The 19,805-nt window shown below is 46.2% G+C and overlaps 1 protein-coding gene across 2 annotated transcripts in view; it reads right to left on the reverse strand.

The window, feature by feature from the left end:
- The window catches only part of PTGFRN (prostaglandin F2 receptor inhibitor), a 79,691-nt gene that overhangs the window by 8,438 nt on the left and 51,448 nt on the right, over positions 1-19,805 (reverse strand). For both annotated transcript variants that reach the window (XM_064588571.1, XM_045896868.3), the window contains 2 exons: positions 12,272-12,697; positions 7,698-8,117 (listed from right to left, as the gene is read on the reverse strand). In XM_064588571.1, coding sequence (XP_064444641.1) covers positions 7,698-8,117; positions 12,272-12,697 — 846 coding nt within the window. The remainder of the gene's footprint in view (positions 1-7,697; positions 8,118-12,271; positions 12,698-19,805) is intronic.

Here is a 19,805-nt window from a genome sequence, read left to right on the forward strand (position 1 = left end):
GTGGGAGCACCAGAGGTATGGCTCCAATCTGTCAGGAGAAATTGAGGCAGCACGGGCATCGCTTCAGAACACTACCCAGACCCGCACCCCTTCCTGAGAACACCCCCTTGATATTCAGTTTGCTTTAAAAAAGACTCTTTCCTTCTTCCAGAGGCCAAAAGACGTGTCTACCCAAAATGAACTGTGCAAGGCAGAGATGCTCCCACTTTTTGAGTTGTGAGCATAAAAATGAGCAACAAACTATGAGGTATAAAGATTGAACACGTAGAATTTAGTGTTAGAATAATATTTATCATAGAGTCAACTGGGTGCACTTGACTGTAGGTAGAATTATTATTATGCTTTGATGACTAGGCATAAATAAGGGACTTATTAAATTAAAAAAAAAGTATGCCTTGCATGGAAGGAATCTGGCTCCCAGTCGCTTCTTAGAGAGAGGGGCTACGTACTACATTCTTTTTTTTTTCTTTTTAAACCCTTTACTCCTCAGTTTCAGGTGACAGCATTGCACAGCTTTAAGTCAACCTGATCCTAAGAGCCCGATATTTACCTTATCCTAATAAGAACAGGCAAGCCTGAAGAAGGTTCCTGAATACCAGTGCCATGGGATTTCCCCTGGGTTTCCTGGGAAGCAAAAAGAGATGGCCCTGGACGCTGATTCTGAAACTCATTACAAGCTAAGAATACAAGTGCTACTACATTTTAAATCAGATCACCAAATAGGAAAAAGTACTTTAACATACAAAAAAAAATGACTGAGAAAGTGTGTAAAGGTCACGCAAACCAATGAGGCAAGTCACGAGAACCGATAAGGCAAAGAGCTAAAAAGGCTGTATCTTCACTTCACCATGAGTGAGAAGATGAACTCATCAGACTGCGTTCCTCAAACCGAGAACCGGAGCAGCCGGTGTTCCGTTGGGAGAAAGGTGAAGGGCGGGTGGAGGAGATGGCAACCCAGGGAGGTGGGGCAGCCCTGAGCAGGTTGCAGTGAGAGTTCAGATTGACCAGAGCAGCAGGAGGGCATCAACTCTGGGTGCAGGGGAGAACGTAACAGAATGGTGGTCACGGGGCATCGGGAAAGGGAGGAAAGCAGAGAAGATGAGGACACCTGACCTACTTGCGGGTAGCCTGCCCTTCAATCAACCTCTCTCCCAGCCACAGTTCCCACAGGTCCCGACCACCCTGGATTTGCTCTGCTCACTGGAGCGAGGCAGGACAGGATTGAGCCAGTGGCTCTGACCTGACCCTGTGCTCATGACCGCGGAGCACTTCATACCACATACGGGCCCCTGGGAGTACAGGTCAGTAGCAACCCAGGTGAGCAGTGAAGACCACGGTGTTTTCTCTGACTAGAAATTTCATGGTAGTAACCAGAGCTACACCAAGGGGTTTTCTTCAAGTGTCCGAAGCCCCTTCTAAGAAACCACAGAATGATAAAACATAAAGACCTCATAATGGATTTAGGTTCCTAAATTTGAAACCGCACAGCAAGACGCACCAATTTGGACACATTTCACTTTCTTTTCCTTCTATTTCCAAAGAAAACCCCAAATGCCTTCTAGGTCACGAGTCATGGTTCTCATTTCCCCTAGTGGCTATGGCTGTGGGAACAACAGAGCATTCGGCTCACCAGGCGGACATGGGCCAGGGAGAAGGCCTTCATTGTAAAATATTCACAGCAGTGGATTTCCTTCGAACGAACGACTCACTGTTAATGTGGGCCATTATCCCAGGCTTGGAAATACTTTTATTATGGTCAATTTCTGTGGTGATGCTGTTTTCGCGAGGGAATTTGTCTGGTTAACTTCATGGATGACAGACTACGGCACGGAGAATTTAAGTGAACCGGAGTCACTAGATGTCCCCTGATTCCTAATCTGCGGAGAGTACATGGCCCACACTCAGCTCTTAAATACAAACATTGACAGAACCATGTTCTAACTCCAGCCCCTAAAAAGGGCTGTAAATAGCAGTATTCTTGCGAAAGCCAAAACTGCAGACCATCTGCGTGTCCATCGATAGGGTAAAATGACTAAATTCTGGGAAGTGTAGTCATTAAAGTTGTTATTTACCTAGAATTTGTTTTAACGTGAAAACTGCTTATCTTAAAAGGTTAAAGGGGGGAAAGCAGATCACAAAACTGCACATACAGCCTGATCTCACAGCCATGAAGAAAACATGCAAGGGAAGATTTCTAGGAAGACAAACAACACAAATTAACAGTGTCGGGTAGGTTATGGCTAATTCTTTTCCTTCTTTCTACTTTACCATATTTTCAAGTTTTTTCTATTAAAGGCCAACATCTTGAACACCACAACATTTAATCCGTATTTTCCCCCTGACACTTTGGGTCAGTGAAATTCATGACTCAGCAGCAACCCTTGGGAAACATGATCCTCATACCAAGAGGCAAGCACCCCAGAACCTGGGGATAGAAAGGTGGACACCAAGAAGGACCTCTTTGTTATGTGTATCTTACGGTGTTGCTGTTGATTTTTAGGAAGTGAAGACTCTTCAGTATCTAGTCAGTATTTGCTGGGAGCCATTCAGGGCGAGGGCACTGTGCTGGGCAGATCAGATGGCAACTTCTCCTAATTAAACCCATGAACTGGCCATGACAACTCGTGGACTAAATAAAATAAAAATCTCAGCCAGTTCATTCAACCTGGAAGCTACAGTCATTTTACCTGTTATGCAGAGATGTAAAGAATTGAGAAAGAGATTCAATACCCATTCCTCATCCAGAAATACAAAAGATTTTATGTCTCCCCTATTTCCCATAACAATTCTAGAGAAACATCAAATAACAAATGTAAAACAAGATGGAATAAACCCCTACAGAGAATAAAACAGATACATAAAAGACAAAAACCACATAATCATCTGACTCTCAATAGACACAGATAAAGCATTTGACAACATCCAACATCTCTTCATGGCAAAAACACTCAACAAACCAGTAACGAAGGGAAACTTCCCCAACTCAATAAAGGGCATCTATTAAAAAACAAAAAAACAAACAAAAAAAAACCCAACAAAACCCCACAGTTACAATGATTTTTAATGGTACAAGACTGAAAACTTTCCCTGTAAGATCAGGAACAAGACAAGGATGTCCACTTGTGCCACTACTATCCTACATTGTATTAGAGGTGCTAGCCACGGCAATTAGGCAAGAAAAATAATTAGAAGGTGTTCAGTTTGGAAAGGAAAAGGTAAAATTGCCTTTATTCACAGAGGCCATTTTATTGTATTTAAAACACCCTAAGGAATCAACCAAAAAACAATTAAAACTAATAATAAGTCCAGCAAGGTTGCAGAATCCAACATCAATATATAAAAATCAGCTGTGTTTCTATATACTTGCAATGAATAAAGGGAAAAGGAAATTGAGAACAATTTCATTTACAATGGCATCAAAATATAGAATACTTAGGAGAAACTGAATGAAAGAAGTTCAAGATTTGTACACTGACACTACAAAACACCACTGACAGAAATTAAAGAAGACCCAAATAAACAGAAAGATGTTCCATGCTGATGGATTGGAAGGCAATACTGTTAAACAGCAATACTCTCCAAACTGATCTACAGATTCAACACAATTCCTAGATGTCATCTTTGCATAAATTAATGGGTGATCCTAAAATTCATACAGAAATGCAAGAGATCTAGAATAGCCAAAACAATCTTGAAAAAGAACAAAGGTGGAAGGCTCATACTTCTTGATTTCAAAATTTACTACAAAGCTACGGTAATCAAACAATGTGGTCCTGGTATAGGAAAAGACATACAGAGCAATGCAACAGAACTGGGAGTCTATAAAAATCCTTACATTCATGGATAAATGATTCTTGAAAAGTGTGCCAAGACAAGTCAAGGTGGAAGGAAGAGGCTGTTCAACAAATGGTGTAGGAACAGCTGGGTGGTTCACATGCAAAAGAATAAGGCTGAATATCATCCTCTGCTACACACAAAAATCAGGGCGCCTGGGTGGCTCAGTCAGTTAAGCGTCTGCCTTCAGCTCAGGTCATGATCTCAGGGTCCTGGGACCAAGCCCTGTTTCAGGCTCCCTGCTCAGCAGGGAGTCTGCCTCTCCATCTCCCTCTGCCCTTCCCTACCCTACTTCCCACCCCCCCCACATCCTCACCTGGCTCATGTGCTCTCTCTCTGTCTCAAATAAATAAATAAAATCTTTTGAAAAATTAACTAGAATGGGTCATAGTACTAAATGTAAGAGCTGAAACTGTAAAACTCCTTAGAAGAAAACAGAGGCATAAATCTTCACAACCTGAGATCAGGCAATGGTTTCTTAGTTAAGACACCAAAAACAAGCAACAAAAAGAAAAATAAATTGGACTTCATCAAAATTACAAGCTTGGGTGCTTCAAGGGACACCATGAGCAAAGTGAAAACACTACCCACAGAGTGGGAGAAGATATATTTTTTTAAGATTTTATTTATTTATTTGTTAGAGAGAGAGAGACAGTGACAGAGATAGCGAGAGAGAGCACAAACCGGGAGGAGAGGGAAAAGCAGGCTCCCCACTGAACAGGGAGCCCAACGTGGGGCTCGATCCCAGTACCCTGGGATCACGACCTGAGCAGAAGCCAGATGCTCAACCTACTGAGCCACCCAGGCACCCATGGGAGAAGATATTTTTAAACCATGTATCTGTTAAGAGGCTTTTTCCAAGACTCTATGAAAAACTTGACTAATCAACAATGAAAAGGTAAATAACTCAATTTAAAAATGGGCAAACAATCTGAGTAGACATTTCTCCACAGAAGATACACATACAACCAATAACCACATGCAAAGATGCTTAACATCAACAGTCATTAAGAAAATGCAAATTAAAGCTACAATAAAATACAGCTTCACACCCACCAGGTTGCCTATGATAAAAAAGACGGAGGATAACAGGGTTAGTGAGGATGTGGCGCACTTAGAACCCTCACACACATCGCTGGTGGGACTATAAAACGGTGCAGCTGCTTTGGAACACAGTTTGGCAGTTCCTCAGAGTTAAACAGAGTTCATACGACCCAGCATCACTCCTAGGTGAGAAATGAACTCCCATGTCCATCCCCAAAACTTGTACACTAATGTTTATGTCAGCATTATTCACAGTAGCCACAAGGGTGGAAATAACCTAATGTCCGTCAACAGATGAATGGATAAACAAAATGTGGTCCATTCACATGATGGAATATTGTTCAGCCATAAAAAATCACGAAGTACTGACTCACGTTATAACGTGGATGGACCTGGAAAACGTTACGTCAAATGAAAGAAGCCAGTCACAAAAGTCCACACATATGATTCAATTTACGTGAAACGTCCAGAAGAGACAAATCGATAGCAATAGAAAGATTAGTGGTAGTCAGGGGCTGGGGGTGGGGAGTGAGCACTCACGGGTACAGAGTTTCCTTCTGGAGTGGTTAAAAACTCCGGAATAAGATTGTGGCATTGGCTGCACAACTCCATGAACATACTAAAAACCGCTCAATTGTACACTTCACATGGGTGAATTTTACATGTTAACTATAATTCAATGAAGCTGTTATTAAAAAACAAACAAGCAAATATACACAATAAAAGAAGCCTGCACTTTCTCTGCTCTTTCCAATCTAAGGGTTTAAATCAGTATTTTCTCTTTATTAATCTAAATGTTAACAAATTGAAGAAACTAGAAAATAATTTCATTATACACTATTGAAGCTTATTTATTTTTTTTAAGATTTTATTTATTTATTTGACAGAGAGAGACACAGCGAGAGAGGGAACACAAGCAGGGGGAGTGGGAGGGGGAGAAGCAGGCTTCCCGCCGAGCAGGGAGCCCGATGCGGGGCTCGATCCCAGGATTGGAATCATGACGTGAGCCGAAGGCAGACGTCCAACGACTGAGCCATCCAGGCGCCCCAACTGAAGTTTATATTAATACAAAAGAATATTAATAAAAAACTTCAATGAAAAATAAACTTTAAGGTCTAGTTTACCTTTACTCTAAAAGGTAATCATGTAATTCAACAAATATCTTGTATTCATTATGCTGATTCAATTAATACCTGAATTTTTACAGGTGATTATAAATTTATACATTCAGAAATTTCTAACTGGAATCCATGGCAGATTTAGTGAAAACATTCAATATTAAACTCATAAATGATGATCCTTCATCTTGATATCCTAAATAAAATTCGGGGATCAAAAACTTTTAAATATCTACCTGCTGAAATATACACGCATACACACACACACACACACACACACAAATTATTTCAGAGGAGTTTAATGAATTACATGGATGAATAAGAAATATTTCTATTTGAGAATATGTATCCATGCCATTAAAAAAAGTTGACCTTTCCGTCTTATAGCATAAAAACATTTTACTTAACCAAAAACAAAATCAATTCAGAATAGACACAAAAATGCTCTTGTTTTAATTAACCTTGCCATACATGACCACCACCAGTAACTATTCTTAACGAGCTGGTTGACACATATTCATCCATACCAGCATAGCTCTGGCAACTCGACGAATTGATGGGAAATCTTTCTCCAGTCCCAAAACAAGGTGAGGCACAAGGCTGGGATACTTATCCCCTGTGTGGAAATACTGCTCTATAAGACGGGACAAAAATAGTGCCCATGACCGTCAGTCCTAGGGACCCCTGATGAACTTGTCTCTGAGCCTTGCACGTGTGGCAAGTCATGTAACCCCTCTGGAGGTCCAGTGCCCTCTTCTCTTTATTTATACTCCACTGTGTTCTCTAAAGGAGTTAAAATAGCTGAGTTTTGGTTCACCTATTAAAAAAAGGAAATGAGGAGGGCGCCTGGGTGGCTTAGTCAATTAAATGTCTGCCTTCGGCTCAGGTCATGGTCCCAGGGTCCTGGGATCGAGCCCCACGTCAGGCTCTCTACTCAGCAGAGAGCCTGCTTCTCCCTCTCCCTCTGCTTGCCGCTCTGCCTACTTGTGCACTCTCTCTCTGTGTCAAATAAATAAATCTTAAAAAAAAAAAAAAGGAAATGAGGGTAGTACGTGCACACAAAAATTTGTACACAAATGTTCACAGGATCATTCCTAATAGTCCAAGAACTGTAAACACCCAAATGGCCATTAGCCAATAAATGGATTAATAAAACGTAGTGTCTCCACACCGTGGAGTATTTTTCGGTCATAAAAATGAATGAAGTACTGATACATGCTATGACATGGATGATCCTCAAAAACACTGTATAACAATGAAGAGGAAAGAAAGAAAGACAAGAAAGAAAGACAGACAGAAAGAAAGTAAAAGAAAATGCTATGTTACAGTGAAAGAAAACAGACGTGAGGACCATGTATTATATTCCATTAATGTAATGTGAAATGTCCAGGATAGGCAAGCTGATAGAGACAGGGAGTAGATGAGTGGTTGCTGGAGGGCTGGGAATTGAAAGGTGTCAGCAAGGGAGACAGGATTTCTTCGAGGTATAATGAAAATGTTCCACAAATCAAATGTGATGGGTGTACAACTCTGTGAATATACTGGAAGCCACTGAATGATACCCTTTAAATGGGTAAAACTATATGGCATGTGAATTACATCTCAATAAAGAAAGCTGTTTAAGAGAAATTAAGCCACTGGCTCAAAATCCTAGGGTTGCGTTCTAGTTCAGTCTGCGGTTCAACAGGGTTCCTGGCTCACCTGCAGTTTGGAAGTCAATCTCAATAGGATTGGAGAGACTGGTGGCTGCTTCTCGCCACAGGCTGCCCCTGACAGGAGACCAGGCTGTCACCATGCAACGGTACAGCCCCGCATCCGAGACCTGAGTCTGGTACATCCGGTAGCGAAATTCATCTTCCTGCACTTTCTCCAATACAACGCCATCCACCCGCGACGCATCTGTCCAATTCTCCAGCTTCACCACAGAATCTTGGTCCAGGGAGATGATGTACTTGGTTTCATTGGGACTGGAAAGGTCCCCCACAGGCTTCTCAGCAGTGATGAGAACAGAGTAGCGTGGTGACTTAATATTCTTGGAAGACACTTTGCAAGTCATTTCAAATGTATTTCCTGCAGCAAAGAAAGGCTTCGGCTGCCTTGCCTTCACCACGAGCACAGAATCTGGAATGAAGTACCAGAAAGAGGTGATTTCCAACAGGACTAGTGAAAATGGATATGCATCTGAAAGCACAATGACAAGGAAATTGGAATTTATTTGCAAATTGCTGCACAATAGCACTTAAGAAAATCTGGAAACTCAGAAAGAAAATCACGTGTTATCTGTAAGCAGGCTACAAACCACCATGCTGGATGAAGCAGAACAGTCTGAAATGATTTAATGGGTGTGAGGGAATCCAGGAGACTACTGGTACCCTCAAGGACATGAGGCAGGGCTCACTCTTCGTGAATAGGAGGAGATGCGCCTGAACACAACACCCAGGTCAGGCCCTAGACCATGCCAGGGGCATCCTCTCCCTGAGGTTCTGCTGGTAAAAGTGCAGGGAAAGTCTGCTTGGAAGATCAGAGCAAGGGAGAAATGGGTTCTTTCTGTTTAATCATATCATGGTCACAGTACAGAACAGATTATTAGTCAGGTGACCGGAACACACACCTGTCCATCTAGTGATTTCCACAGAGATGCCATTTTAACAATTTGGGCCAGTGTCCATGCCTACACTAACTTTACGTTTAAGTATGTTACTCCCTGCTTCTCTGTGAAAAAAGAAATCCCTAAGCATATACACATTAGAAGCCATCTACATTATAATTGCTCAATGTCAGGCACTTGGAAGGTACTTAAATATTTGTTGACTGGATGAATAAATGAATTAAACACATGCTTTTTATCCTTTAATAAGATTATTAATTCTATAATCTGTCTAGTTATAAAATAAGATTTTCATGTTGGGTTTTGTGGGCTGTTCCACCAAACCTATTAAGCAGAACAAGTGTGTTATAGTGTCTCTCCAGTATCACAGATTCCTGAGGTTCCGTTGAGCCACCCACATTCTTTCCTGATTCTCCCGTGAGTTTGGTAATCCACCCATTCATTAAACAAGTACTTAGTGAGAGCCTCCCGTATTCCAGGCACTGGGAACGCCACAGTAAACAAAGCATACAGAAGCCCCTCCCTCTACATGCTAGTGGAAGAAGATGAACAAAATAAATGAGTAAAATATATGGTACAGTTAGATGGTGACAAATGTTTGAGAGAATAAAGGAGGGAAAGAGGAGAAAAACAGTGTGTGTGGGGGGGGGGGGCAGGGAGCGACAACACAATTTTAGACAGAGTGGCCAGGGATGGCATCCCTGACGAGGCATCAAGGAGCTGAGAAGGTGAGGGAACAAGCCCCGTAACCATGTGGGGAACAGCATTCTAGGCAGAGGGAAGAGCAAGCAGAAAGCCAAAAGGCAGAGGTATGCCTGGCGTGTTGGAGGCACCATGGGAAAGGCAGAGGGGAAGAAGAGGAGTGAGCACTGGGGAGAGTTATAGGTGAGGTCAGAAGGTAATGGGAGCCGGATGCCATAGGGCATGCAAGGCTACCAAAAGGACTCTGGGATTTGCTTTGAGTGAGATGGGAAGTCTTTGAAGGTTAGGGCAGAGGAGTTTCATGATCTGACTGACATTTTAACAAGGCTGCTCCAGCTGCCACTGCATGGGCGGGAGCAAAGAGAACAGTCAGGAAGGCAGTGATAAAATCCAGGCAGGAGATGGTGGTGGCTTGCTAACAGGGGAGCGTGGCTGCAGCAAGACTCTGAGTCCATCTGAAGAATGAGGAACTGAGGATGAAGGTTTTGGACTGAACAACTACAACGAAGGTGCTAGAGAAGGCCAAAACATGACCAGAAGCACCATTTTGAACAGGAGTTTGAGATGCCCGTTAAACAAGTGGACGTGTCAACAAGGCAACAGAGTGTTGAATCTGGCATTCTGGGAAGAAGTCTGGGGTAGAAATATACATTCGGGAGTTAATGGTGTGTAAGCAGCTTTCAATTCACGAGGTTAGAAGACATCATCAAGGGAGGGAAGTCAACTAGAGAAGAAGTCCGAGGACTATGTTCTGAGGTAATTTCATGTCTCAGGGTCAGGAAATGAAGAAGATCCAGCAAAGGTGGCAGAGGAGTTGTGGTGAGGTGGGAGGAAAGCCCAGAGGGGGTGGCATCCCACAGCCAAGGGAAAACCAAGGGATTTCTGGGAGGAGGGAATGACCACCTGTGCTAAATCCTGCTAAGTGAAGCAAGACAACAAACAATTGGATTTTGCAGGATGTCAATCACTACTGGTCTTAACACAAGGACTGGGGCAAAAGTCTGATAAGAAGCAGGTGCCACAGAGAATGGGAAGAGAAAGCAGAGACACCCACTGAGTACAGACAAATCAAATGCTTTGGCTATAAAAGGAAAGAAAGAGCAATCGGTGGGGGCAAAGCAGTTTGGAGAAGGGCAAGACAGAGAGAGAAGTGAGTTCAAAATTATTTTATAAAATACTAAAACAGGAACAGGAGGTCTAACAATATTCAGAGGCCAATAGAAAAGGTCCAGAAAAGAGAGGAATATTGATGACATAAGAGAGAGGGGCCTCATGCCTGACCAGTGAGAGGGGCTGGCCTTTGCTAGGACATGGGCTAGGGGCAAGCATGTGGAAATTCTCCTCTGATTGTTTCTGTTTCTTTAGGGAAAGAGAACCCAGGACCAACAGCTGAGAGTAAGGCTGGGAGAGGAGGTTTTCAGACAAAGAAGGTGGTATGCAATAATCATTTTGGAGAGTAGGGAAGTAAACGGATTATGGAAATGCAGAATGATTGCCAGGCAGTGTTGAGAGCCCCGTTGACATAAATGATCACAGATTTAACGTGAAGCCAGTCAACACATTTAAATGTTTTTATCCAACTACAAATGTAGGTAGGGAGGTAGCAGAAGGTTGGCTTTGGACTGGTTTGTGGTTTGGCCAGAGCATAATCCAAAACAAGAGCAGGGCAAGGGAACTTGGGTTGCAAGGGGGTGTTATGGCTGCCCAGGAATCTAAGTAGGGTAACTGTCCATCTTATCCTCTCTTCCACCCCTGGACATATCTAAGAATGGAAGGAAGATAGATAAGATAGATAGATAGATAGATAGATAGATAGATAGATAGATAGATAGATAGAAACATACATACATACATACATACATACATACATACATACATACATACATACAATCTTAAAAAGAAAAAATTCCAATGCCCAAGGCTGCATACACCCTCAGCCAACTAAGATAGGACCTGTGGTAGGACTCAAGCATCAGTGTTTTTTTAAAGCTCCTCAGGTAATCATGAGGTGCAGTCCAAGTGTGGGCCAGCATTGTACGTGGAAGAGAAGCTACAAGTCAGTGACAGTACTTGAGAGCATGGCTGTGAAACAAAAGTTAACCACTTCCCCAAGGGAACGAGGAGGACCCAGGAGTCCAATGAGGGGGGTGACACAAGCTGATGAACAGGCCCCACTGTATGAGGAGCATGGGGAGAAAACACTTCCGCTCAGGAGACCCCAGGGCAAACAGCGGCCTCAGGGGGGAGGAGGAGAGCGAGGTTGGTCATGTTTAACGTGGGAAAGAGCAAGGAACGTTCCAAGCTGAGCCTCAGGCAACAGGAGATTCTGCTGAGCTCCCAGAGGGCCCTGTTTGGGGCTGGGGACAGGGTGGTGGCGGCAATCAGTCAACTAAGGCGTGTCGAGGGGCGTGTGATACTTCACATCCAGGGCACGAGGGGGACCTAGGAGGCCTGGGCTTCCTGTAGTGATGGACTTGACAAGTCCGACGTCCCAACGCAGACAGTGCTCCGAGCATCGGGAGGAGACGTAGCAAAGAACCTTTCCCTCAAGCTCTTGTCACCCCTCTCCAGAAACGATCTCTCTGAAGGGATGACTGGCACCTCAGAAGCAGGTGCAACAGTCTGGCCCCCACCCCCGTGCCCCCGGTATGTGGCCCTGCCTCCAGCGGGAACTCGCAGACGTGAGCACACCCCCAAGGCCCAAGACCACCCTGCAGAGCAACAGCGTCAAGGGCTGTGGGAACCGATGAGCTACCACCCCCAAGCGCCAGCTCTCTCACGGGACTGAGCCTTCGCCAGCGTCAGCATCTTGAAGGGGTCCATGCTGTTTTTAGAGCAGCAGTCATCTGAGCTCGCATTTTCTTGGATTCCTAGCAGGGAGACCCGGCACATAAAACCGCGCAGTGCGACGCGCTGGGCCAAAACAAAAACCCCAAACCTCAGTGAACAAGAATAAAGCGCCTACCTTCGGATGCCCAAAATATGGTGACGGGTTTGGAGAAGACATCCTTGCTCTTCACCCAGCTGTCGTTACGCTGTCTGGTCCACGCAGACACAACACAGTAATAATTGCCTCTGTCTTCCTCTGTAGTCCTTTGGATTCGGAAACTGAACGTGTCCGTGTGCTCTTTAGAAAAAATAAAGTCTCCGTCCTGGGCGCGCTGCTTGCTCCGGTCTCCATACTTGAGCGTCCAGTCCCCGCTCATGACCGCAAGAAGCTCGCTGGCCACCACGTCGTCGCTGCGCCGGTTCACCCTGTAGTACCAGGACACGGTGAAGCGGACGCTGGCCTCCGAGCTCTTCATGTCCACTATCCGGCACTCCAGCTCTGTGAGGTCGTCGGAAAACTCGGGGACTTTCGAAGCATTCAGGTACACCTGGTAGTCTGGTTCTGAACGAGAGAGGAGCAAGGATTAAAAAAAAAAAATCAGACAGCTACATATTAAGAATGAGCCAAAGGAACGAGGCGAGTGCTACTCCTGTCCTGACAATCAAATGCCCAGCCACCAACTACAGTGATAGAAAGGAAAGTCTTCGCCCCGGATAGGAAGGATCCGGAAAGAGTCTGTTATGGCAAAACTCGTACAACGCTGCACCGCTACGGTCCCCAGGACACCTTCCAAGGCCAGAAGCCAAATGTCCGCAATCCGAGTCTGGACCTTTCCATAGGGTTGGGAGCTACCAGCAGTGTCTCCAGGAGGTTAGTCCTCCGAGAAGGATCTAAGACGGCTCGGGGCTCACACTCCACCAAGGTTTTGTGTGGAGTGCCAAGCGGTGCCCACAGATCTCCAAAGCCCCCGCTGGGGCTGCACAGGGAAACCCCATCCCAGAGTACATTCCAGCACTCGAGGCCAATCCCCACAGGGCCTGGGGTCCTGCCATCCCCGGCCAGGCCCCAAACGCAAGGCCCTCGGGTTTCCCCCTGCCGATTCTCGTTCTCAGTTTCCTGGTCCTCTGCCTTTTCCCACTCAATCTGTGTTCAGTGATCAATAAGCACCCATCCTCACACTCCCCAGATGACATTCTTTTCACAGCCACATGTAACCCTCCCAACACAATTCTGCCAACCCTAAAGCCGGCTCCTGCGGATCCTGGCTCTAGGAAAACCTGCTCCCTCAGGGCCACCCCCCCCTCCCCTGCCCGGTACAAATTCTGACGGGGGTGGGAGGAAAGCCAGGCCTTTCCTGGGGTCCCCTGCCACTGTCGCAGCCCTCTTCATCTTCACTGGTGTGGAAACCCCTTCTTCCTCTGACATTCACTGTGCCGGTTTCATCCATTTTTGTAACTCCATGTTTCTGTCTTCACTGACCCCTAGGCCTTCCTCCATGCTTGCCAAGAACTGGTACTGGAACCTCTTTGTCGCCTTCCTCCCTCTGCCCCCACCCCCTCCCCAGGTCATTCCCAATGACCTGAGGATCTCCAGCCCCCACACCATGTCACACCACTGCGCTCACCTACCAGCAGTGGCCTTCGCCTCTTGACCGCCCTGCAAACTTGCACTCCTTCTTCAATGTAACCTCCTCTGGGGTCCCCTCCCAGGTCCCCAGAGCGTGGCCCCCTTTCTCCATGCTCCCACAAGCCATGGAGGGGCACTTGGTCAGCAGCAGCCTCTCCCTGTCATTATGCCTTGTTGAAGGTCTCGTCCCCAAGCTCCACACACAGCCTTACAAGCTCAGTAGGCGCTCAGCCAATGTGTGCTGCCTGGCTTTTAGAGAAGGCTACACTTTTCTCTTGTGGCACTTGGCCTGCTAGGAGCACCCGAACTCTCCCTAAACAGAACTTTCCATCTGCCACCACTATCTTCATTCCCATCACCTCAATCAAACAGTTTAGTTTTATTTAACGTTGCTTTTATTTATGACTCACTCAGATTATAAACTGCTGAGGTCAAGGAACTGTTCTTTTGTGATTTACGCTTCTAATAAAATGTGTAACATCATGACTTCCCTAAGAATGATTCAGTGGCCAGGAAAAGGAAAGAAGTCAAAATCCTGTCCCCTTCAAATGTCATCTTCACGAGCATTTAATTGCAATGAGGGTGGTCCCCACGGCACACACAGTTAAACCAACGGGCCCCGGCCGCCAACAGGAGCACGCCGTGTCATGAGGGGGACACTGTGCAGAGACACCGCGGGCTGCTAGAGTGTCACCCCCCCGAGCTATACAGCTCGGGGGTGTTCTGCCTCCTGGGCAGAGGGCCAGCACCCCACACTGCCTCTGTAGTAACACCGACTGTGGAGGAAATACCACCGAAATGCCTTTAGGCTGTCACATGTGTAAGACAAGGTGTCCCAAGGGACCCGACATCCCAGGTTTCAGCCCCTTCCCTCCTGGCGGACTCTGCCAGAGCAACATAGCTGCAGCCAGGACACCCAGGTTCCCTCATGTGGCAAGGACAGCCGCGGACTGGCTGGGCGCCGGGCAAGTTGGCACCCCTCCGTCAGGACTGGCCCGGAACGCCGCACCGTCACGAGCGCTTGGGACACGGCAGCGGCCCGCCTCCCGTGTGGAGCATGACACAGGGACCCTTCACGTGCTCCCATGTTACCCTGAACGACAAACTGAGGCCGTGAAGAGCAGTGGTGAAGGGCCGGGGCTCTGCAGCCAGCCTGTTCGGATCCTGGCTCTGCCACCGGCTTGCTGTGTACTTGGGCCCATGCCTTCACCTCTCTGGTGCCTCACTTGTAAAAACAGAGGTAGTAACAATAACTAGCTCACAACCTGGCTGTGAGGATGAAGAGTTAAAGTATGCAGGGGCGCCTGGCTGGCTCAGTCAGCACAGCATGTGCCTCTTAATCTCGGGGTTGTAAGTTCGAGCCCCATGCTGGGTGTAGAGATGACTTAAAAATAAAGTATTTTTATTTTTTTATTTATTTTTTTAAAGACTTTATTTATTTATTTGACAGAGAGAGAGAGACAGAGAGAGAGAGGAAACACAAGCAGGGGGAGTGGGAGAGGGAGAAGCAGGCTCCCCGCCGAGCAGAGCCCGATATGGGGCTTGATCCCAGGACCCTGGGATCATGACCTGAGTCGAAGGCAGATGCTTAACGACCGAGCCACCCAGGCACCCCAAAAATAAAGTTTTTTTTAAAAAGACTTAAAATATACATGAAAATGCTTAAACTAGTGCCTGGTACGTGTGCAAATGTATATGTACACACACGTATTCATAGATATATATACACACAAACGTACGTATTTGTGAACTACTATTCCCCATCCAGAGCTCTGAAGAGTCAGTCATGTGCCTGTATAGCTCAAAAGTGGCAAATCTGAACCCAGGGCCATGTCCCTTCTATCACCTTTCATGGACATCCGCACCTCACAGATGAGCCAAGCTCCCTGTCTTCTAAACCATTATTTTCTCACAACCACTGACTGGCTCGTGACCTGCAGCAACACAGAATGCCGTGACTGGCAATGACATGACTATGGTCCTGCCACCAGGGATCTGACCCAGGAAGACCGCTCCCCACAGCCCATCCCCTCAGCCTGGATGACCAGCACAGTCCAACGGCCAGGAGAGGCAACCTGTCGTATTTCTCTTCTGTCTCATCTGTCACCAGCTCTTAAAAAGAAACCCTTTGGTCCTTTGGGGTTTACTTCCTTCCCTTGAGCATAGTCCTCTGAAGTGGCACTGTGAAAATAAAGGCTGTCCAAGTTAGCACGAAAGATGGTAGAGAAGCGGTGACATCAGTGGTCAGACCATGGGACACATGGAAGAGGTAGGCAAAACTAGCTCCTGCACCAACCACCTGAGCAGCCCTCTCCCTCTCCTCCTACACCCTGGCCTGGCAGCCCCCAGGGCGCCCTCCTTGTTCCAGAACCCAGCTGCTCCCGGGGGTTCTTCCTTAGGCTTAGACCCTAACCCGGGCACAGAGCAGGCTTCTAGGCATCTCGGTTTCATGCTTCCATGGCATCACCAGCACAGCACATCTGTACCCTAATCCCCTCACTCTCCACCTGCCTCTGCCAATGCACACGTGCGTGCACACACACACACGTGCAAGTATACATACACAAGCACATTCATACACTCATACATGCAGGCGTGCACACACAAGCACACGTTCATACACAGGCACACTCATTCATGCATGCACACACATATATACATATACACACTTGTATATCCACGCACACATGTGTGTGCAAGTATACACATGCACATATTCATACGTTGGCACACTCATCCATGCACACACATATACATATACACACTCATATATCATGCATACACACAGTGTGCAAGTGTACATACACAAGCACACGTTCATACATGCATGTGTGCACACACAAGCACACACTCATACATTGGCACTCTTGTTCATGCATGCACACACACATGCATATACACACTCGTATATCCATGCACACACGTGTGTGTGCAAGTATACATGCATGTGCACACATTCATACGCTGGCACACTCGTTCATGCATGCACACACATATACATATACACATTCATATATCCATGCATACACACAGTGTGCAAGTATACATACACAAGCACACGTTCATACATGCATGTGCGCACACACTCATACACAGGCACACTCGTTCATGCACGCACATACACGTGTGCAAGTATACATACACAAGCACACATTCATACACAGGTACACTCATTCATGCATGTGCGCACACATGTATATATACACACTCATATCCATGCATGCGCGCATACACACACACACACACACACACGGACACAGCTGACTCCCACTCCAAACAGACATGGCCAACTCCTCCTCCTAACTTCCAATTACGGTTCCTGCTGCCACACCCCCATTCACTCTCCCAGTCACCTCTGCTTGAATTGTGTGCCATCTCCGACTCTCCACTCTGAGGGTCCCCAACTCTCACACTGCCCCCATTCCAGGACTTGCACACAGTGGATGCTCTATAAATATTTGTGAACAAAAGTGGAAACCTCATGAACACCATCCTCATTCGGGCTCTCTTTGCTTCCAGCCAAGACGATCATGATAACCTCCCAACGCACCTCTAGGCAGACACAGTTATCTGCACAATAAACCTCCCGTGGCTTTTCTTCTCACTTCCTGAGTAAGAACACACTCCCCAGCCTGGCATGCAAGGTGCTCATCAGTGTGAGTCTAACCCATGTGTCCAGCCTCACCGCCTCCCTCCTTCCGATACATAGTCTACGCTCCACTGAGACCACACCTCTCACCATTCCCTAACCACCTCCTATGCTTCCAGGTTTTCTGTCTCCCTTCCTGCTGTTCCCTCTGCCTCAGCACCTGGGACAGCTGCTCGGTTGGTTGCTGAACAGATGACTGAACAGACTCTCCCATTCTACTCCATCCTCCACCTCCAAGTGAGTCAGTTTAAACCCTATGGAACCAAACACAGAGAAAGGAGAGCACAGCGGGGTTGCAGCTAGGGCATATACATACATATACATATACACACTCATGTGCATGCATGAACGAGTGTGCACATCTAGAGGAATCGCGGCCTGGCAGGAGAGGAGAATCTCTTCGTTGACTGGTTGGTCTCATTCTCTGTTAAGACTAAATCTCAGGCCCCCAAAAGGGAGGACCTTAATGCAAAGGCAAACAAAAACCAGTGGGTTCCTGGCTTGGGAACTCATAAGGCACAGGTTCCAGGGATTTAAAGGATGTTCAAGGGTCGTCTGGACTACCCACCAGCCTTTCAGGTCCACTTTGGACTTGGACTCCCGGAGAAGCTATGGCTCCACTATGTCACAGTGGCAGGAGCGCCGGTGGGCTCTTCTTTAGTTTTTGTTTTAGTGCACGTGTAGACATTTTCCTTTATTGTTGTTCTACAAGTTTAAACATTCTGTGCAGAAACGGCCCGTTCCTTGAAATCCATCATGCACGTACTTCTCCTATATAGCCTTTCCTACTTAAAGGAGAATGCCTACTTTGAACTTACCTGTCATACCTCTACTTCATGTTCAACAAACCTTCACAGAGACCCCACCACCCACCAGGCTTACTGCTCTCTAAGGATTTTATCTGAACGCTGCCTTGAACTTTGATTATTATTGTATATATGTCTTCTGGACCTTCTGTAGGACTCTGCCTGGGGACAGGGACCCCCTACCTAATTCATCCGTACGTGCTATGCCTGCAGTGCCTTGCACATAAAAGACACTAACACTCTTGCTGAATTGGAGTAAATTTAATATTTTGCATAAAAATGCTCATTTTTGGCATAAGCATTTCATCACTACTGATTACCGCTATATCCTGCTTGATCTCATCAAGAAATCGGCTAAGAATGCTATGGTGGTTATGTTTAAAAAATGCTTATCAGTTGAGGATGCATACTAAAGTGCTTAATGTCAAAATGACATGTGTCTGGGATATGCTTTAAATTCTTCCAGAAGAATTTAAAGTGCGTGCGTGCGTGTGTGTCTGCAGGAGGGAGGAGAGATGAAATAAGATTAGCAGAATACTGGTAATTATTGAAGCTGGTGCTTCTTTCTACTTCTGTGTTAGTTTTTTTAAAATTTATATTCCAAAAAGTAAAAAAAAAAAAACCCTAACAACCCACCCACCCACACTGTAAGCCCTTTCACAGAATATTGAGGCCAGTCTCACCATGACATCATCACTTCTATTCTTAGAAATAAGGATCTGCTCCCTATTCGGGCTCCAGGACGCTGTCTGCTCATAGACACACCACCCCCTAAAGCTATGGCCTCCAACACTGCAACCCTCTCCCCACCCCCTGCCCAAAGAAAGGCTTGGCTTTTTTAATACGGGTCATTAAACTCCCTTGTTACAACTTCCAAAAACAGTGAAAAGCTGTCAGAGTCCTTGGCTAATTTGTTAAAGCAGATACTTTGTGCCTACTGTGCGCAGGGACCTGCACTGGAGGTTTTCACAGAGACTGCCTCCTTTTCCTCTCACAGTAATTCCGTAATAAGGGCGGTGTTTCATCATCCCTTGAGAATGACAAGCACAGCAGCCGGCCCTGACTGAGGGCTTCCTGTATGCCAGGGGCCGTGCTGTACATTTTCCTTGCCTTCTCGCTTAAGCTTAACAACCTCATGACCCAGGTACGATTTTCATGTATGTTTCCTAAATGGAAAAAAAAAACAAAGCAAAACAAAACCCAAAGCCCAGAGGAGTCAGGTTGGAAGCCGAAGGTCTCGCGCGGCGCGTGTGAGCAGAATGACGGCTTGGCTCCCACCAGGACCAAACCGCACAACCTCCTTATACGCCCGGTTATTAATGCTTTCTCGAAGCCTGCTCCGTCCCAGAAGGCAAGAGTGGTAATCACAGCCGAGGCACTGATCCTGAACTGTGTACAACAGGGCCCTGTTCTAATACCCGCTTTGAAGCTTCGTTAACTTGGGAGAGCTCATCAGAGGAGCAGGCTGCGTACATGAGTTAGAGGAAACCAGGAGAAGGTGTGCCCTCGCCTCTGCTGAGGCCGGTTCTAGTCTCTTGAAACTGGGCAGGTACTCCGGGGGCAGCCAAGCAAGTTGACTAATTGTCAG

This window comes from Mirounga angustirostris, unplaced genomic scaffold (assembly GCF_029215605.1).
Source record: "Mirounga angustirostris isolate CCGP_5_RB_7025 unplaced genomic scaffold, mMirAng1.0.hap1 SCAF_4, whole genome shotgun sequence".
NCBI classification, from domain to species: Eukaryota; Metazoa; Chordata; class Mammalia; order Carnivora; family Phocidae; genus Mirounga; species Mirounga angustirostris.